The sequence below is a fragment of the Netta rufina genome, assembly GCF_964035555.1.
Source record: "Netta rufina genome assembly, chromosome: 4".
In the NCBI taxonomy this organism is placed as follows: Eukaryota; Metazoa; Chordata; class Aves; order Anseriformes; family Anatidae; genus Netta; species Netta rufina.
Window position 1 is genome coordinate 10,096,648 of NC_140127.1, and position 4,356 is coordinate 10,101,003.

A 4,356-nucleotide genomic window follows, 5' to 3' on the forward strand; every position below is an offset into this window, starting at 1 on the left:
AAAGGAAAGGAAAGGAAAGGAAAGGAAAGGAAAGGAATAGAACGAGGAAAGAAATGGGGGGTGAAATGCAAAATCTCTGCCAGCAGCAGGGATTTGCTCCCCCAGCCCCAAACCTCGCACTCCCTGGCAGAGGGGACACAAACACCCCCGGTGACAACGAGCGGGGGGCGAAAACGAGCCGGGGCGCTGCAGGAGGGGCTGGGGGGAGATCAGGGGAGGCAGCCCCATCCCGTCCCGGCTGCTGCACGGGGAGGGCAGAAAGCCCGTGATACGTCCTGGCTGGGCTCCCGAAAGCATCCCTGCCTTCTGATAGCGCTTGGGGAGCCTGGAAGTGGCCAAAACCCCAGGAACCGCGCTCGTCGCAGCCGCTGCCGCACGCCCTCGGCTCCCCGGGGGTGCCGCAGCTCTGCAGGAGGACTTTTGGGGGGCTCCCCCCCACCCCAGACAAACGAGTCCCCGCTGTGTGTGTAGAGGGGGCTTTCCGCCGGCAGCCCCCAGCCCCGCAGCGGGGCCAGCACGGGGGTACCGCGATGTGGAAGGGTGGCGGGGGCTTTGCTGGCCCCGGGGGGGGGGCCACCAGCGGGTGACATTCCTGCGGGGGGACGGCAGCGACCCGGCGGCTTTGCAGCAGGTGCAAGACCCGAGCATCCCCAGAGGGGGATCCCCACGCGTGTGCGACCCCCCTCCCGTCCCTTTTTTTCCCCCCTTCTCCTCCCCTTTCCATCGGCTGCGGCCCCCCCCCGGGTGTGCCCGGCCGTGCCCCGGCGTGCTGCTGCTGCCGGCCGCCACCGCGCTGCTGTCGGGGCGATGGGGGAGCGGGGCGGGGGGCGTGAATGCTGGCTGTTGTTGCTCGGCCGGGGTTGTGGGGGGGGTGGGGGGTCGGCAGACGAAGGGGGGGCCCACGGCGGAGCTCCCCGCGGGTGCGCAGCCCCCTGGGGGGCCGCCTGAAAAGCCGCGGCGCTCACCAGCTGACAACGCGTGCTCCGCTCCAGACACGGCGCACCGCGGCCGGGACAGCGGCCAGCCCAAAATCCCCCCCCTCTCCTCCTCCTCCTTACAGCCCCCCCCTCCGGACTTGTCCGCCCCTTCGCATTGTCCGCCCCGCTCTAATTAAGAAACGCTGCCCCCCCCCCCCCCCCCTTTCCCCTTTTCCCCTCCCCGGGGGCCAGAGGTTGAGCAAACAGCAGCCGGCTCGCTGCGAAAAGGCAGCGAGGAGCTGCGGGCACCGCGCTGAGAATGGGGACCCCCCCCCTGCTCGTCCCCTGTCCCCAATGTGTGTCCCCCCCCCCACACACCACCGCCGCCGCCGTGGGAGGGGGACGGGGACACGGCCCCCGCTGCCCCCCACGCGTGTCCGGCGGGACACGGGCTCACGCACAAAGGCGACCGCCTCCCCCGGAGGATACGGAGTGTGCAGCCAAAATTTAACGCTCGGGTAGTGCGCTGTTTTCAAAGAAAAGCCCCTAAAAAAAAAAAAAAAAAGCAGCTCTAAAACCCCACAAAGCCAGGGCCAGGCGGGGCCGGTGCGCGTCCCCGCTCTTGTTCCAAACTTTGCGCTCGTCCGTGCAAAACAAACACTGTCGCGGGCTCAATAAAGCGATTTATCCATCTTCATTACTTAAAGAAATGTTGTCTCTTTGTTTGTTTGGGAGATATTAAGCATGCTTAGCTTGCAACACATAGTTGATTCCTTCGCTAGTATCTTGGATACTTGGATCCGACTTTGGAAGGTAGAAGCTAATTGCTAATAATGGAGAGAAAGGAACCAGCCAGCATAGCGGGAGTGGCCTGGCATATGGGGAATGAGCAGCCTGAAATACTCAATATTCAAGTTTCCAAAATATTAATGAGATTATAGCAACCTGCAGCTATACGTTACAGCTTGTTAACGGAGTGAGGGGTGGGGGGGTGGGGGCTGCCAAGCGGTTGTTATGCAAACTCTATGGCTGAACCTGAAAATGGAAATGCGGCCGGGTATCTCTTTCAAAGAAGTGTTAAAAAAAAAAAAAAGAAAAAAAAAAAAAAAAAAAGACCCTCAGACAACGAAAGCTCCGCCGTGGCCGCGAGGACCCACTGCGCTCAGCGGCCAGGGCGAGAGGGACCCGCTGCGGGCGGCGGGGGGGCCCCGTCCCGACCCCTCTGCGCTCCCCAAATTGCGCCCCCGGCTCGTTGGGAAACGAAACGAACCCGAACTAGCGCAAAACGGGCTAAAACCCCCCAAACTTTCCCGGCGGGCCGGGAGGGAAGGAAGGGACGGTTCGGGAGGGAGCTGACCCCGGGGCTGAACTTTTCACCCGGCGGGACCGGCCCCCGCCCGCCCGCCCGGCTCGGGGTTATCGCGGGGCAGGTGCGCGGCGTTTGGCACCTGCGGGGACCGGCACGGCTCGGCTCGGCTCCGCTCTCCCCCAAAATCCAGCAGCGAGCCCCGCTCCCCCGCCCCGAGCCCCCCGGTTTCCCTGCCCGCGGCTCCGGGGACCCCCCCGTGTTTTTTGGTGGGGAGGCTTGGCCGGGGAGGGGAGGTAACCCAACATCTCTTCGGTTTGTGTTTTTGTTCGTTTGTTTTTTATTTATTTATTTATTTGATCTCGAAAAAAATAATAATAATACATAAAACAATGGCAGCTGGCTGGGCTAAAATTAAAATAAACGATTCTCGTCGTAGAAAAGTTTTGTTAAAAAACAAAACCAAAAAAAAAAAAAAGGCAGAAACAATAGCAAACACTCCGTAATAAATAAGTTTCCTAATACCACAAAAAAAAAAAAAAAAGCAAAATAAAACGGGATCATGGGAGTTTGACACGACAGGACCGTTTTTCGTTTCTCGGCGAGCGGCCGGCCGGAGCTGTCCCCTGGCAGCCGCAGGATTAAAGTGCTTGCGCCGGGATCCCCCCGACGGCGGGCAGGGGAAGCCGCCTGGCCCCGCTCATCGCGGGACGGGACCGCATGCGGGGTGCTGGGGGTCGCCGCGGGAGGGGCCGGCGGCGGCTTCTGGGCACGGGGAGCTCTGCGGGCGGCAGCTACACATCGGGACGAAGGTACAAACGCGGACGGGGCGGCTGTGCCGCCCATGAGGAGCCCTTCCCGGGGCCGCCGGCGGCCAAGTCCGTGCTGGGGCGGGCGGCAGCGCCCTAGCTGGCCTCGTCCGAGTCACTGTAGTGCGAGCGGGGCGAGAACTCCCCGTCGCTGCGGTGGGAGCGCGGCGACGCCTTGCTCCGCTCCTGCTGCTGCTGGTGCTGGTGCTGCGGGTGCTGCTGGTGGTGGCCGGGCTGCGGCACGAGGAGCGCGGGCGACGGCGCTTTGGGTCCCAGCAGGGCGCCCTCCGGGAAGGACGGGAAGCGCAGCGGGTCCAGCGGCACCGGGAAGCCCCCCGCGGCCGGCGGCGGGGGGAAGCGAGTCCTGCCGTGCCCGTGCCCGTGGCCGTGCCCGTGGCCGTGCCCGAGGGGGGGCGGCCCGGCCGGCGGCGGCCCCGGCAGCGCGGCCCCGTCGGCGGCGCAGGGCGGCTCGAAGGGGGCCCCGCGGGGCTCGGCTTTGCCCGGCGACGGCTCGGCGGCGGCTGCAGCAGCAGCGGCGGCGGCGGCGGCGGCCGCGGGGCCGTGCAGCAGCTCGGCCAGGGCGCTGATGTAGATCTGCGCCATCTGCAGCGTCTCGTACTTGGAGAGCTTCTTGTCGTTGTTGAAGGAGGGGATGACATTGCGCAGCTGGTCGAAGGCGTGGTTCAGCCCGTGCATCCGCCGCCGCTCCCGCGCGTTGGCCGCCAGCCGCCGCTGCTTCTGCACGCCGCTCACCTGCGGCCGGACACCGCCACCTCCACCACCTCCACCTCCACCGCCACCCCGCGCCCTGCCGCCGCCCGCCGCCCCCCGCGCCCCGCCGGGGCCGCTCCCCTCCTGCCCCGCTGTGGCTGCGGCTCCCCGCGGCCGCCCCGCCGCCGCCGCCTCGCCCTCCTCGTCGTCCCGCGGGGCGGCCACGCGCGCGGCGCAGCACACGCCCAGCCAGCCGGGGGCGAAGCCGCAGCCGGGCGGCTCCAGCCCCGCTCCCAGCCCCAGCAGCGGCTCCGCCACCGCCACCGCCGCCGCGTCCCGGCCGCCTTCACTCGCCCACTCGGCGGCCCGCGGCAGGCTCATGGCGACGCCGCCTCAGCGCGAGCCCATGTGGGCTGCGGGCTTGGTGTGCGTGCGTGTGGGGGACGACGACAGCGGCCGTTGAGGGCGGCGGTTGGCAGCGCGCGCGTGGCGCCCGCTCGCCCGCCCGCCCGTCTCCGGTGTCGGCCGCGCGCCGCGCCCCCCTTTAAGGCGGCGGCGGCGGCACGCGCCGGGGTCCCGTCCCGCGCACGGCCCCCGCGCGCCCCGGCCCTCG

General features: G+C 67.1%; 1 protein-coding gene across 1 annotated transcript; it reads right to left on the bottom strand.

Moving 5' to 3' along the window:
• Positions 1-3,128: 3,128 nt before the first annotated feature.
• ATOH1 (atonal bHLH transcription factor 1) lies at positions 3,129-4,124 on the bottom strand (the record flags this gene model as incomplete). Its single annotated transcript, XM_084286395.1, has 1 exon — positions 3,129-4,124. The coding sequence occupies one exon, from the start codon at positions 4,122-4,124 to the stop codon at positions 3,129-3,131; it is 996 nt and encodes a 331-aa protein (XP_084142521.1).
• Positions 4,125-4,356: the final 232 nt, after the last annotated feature.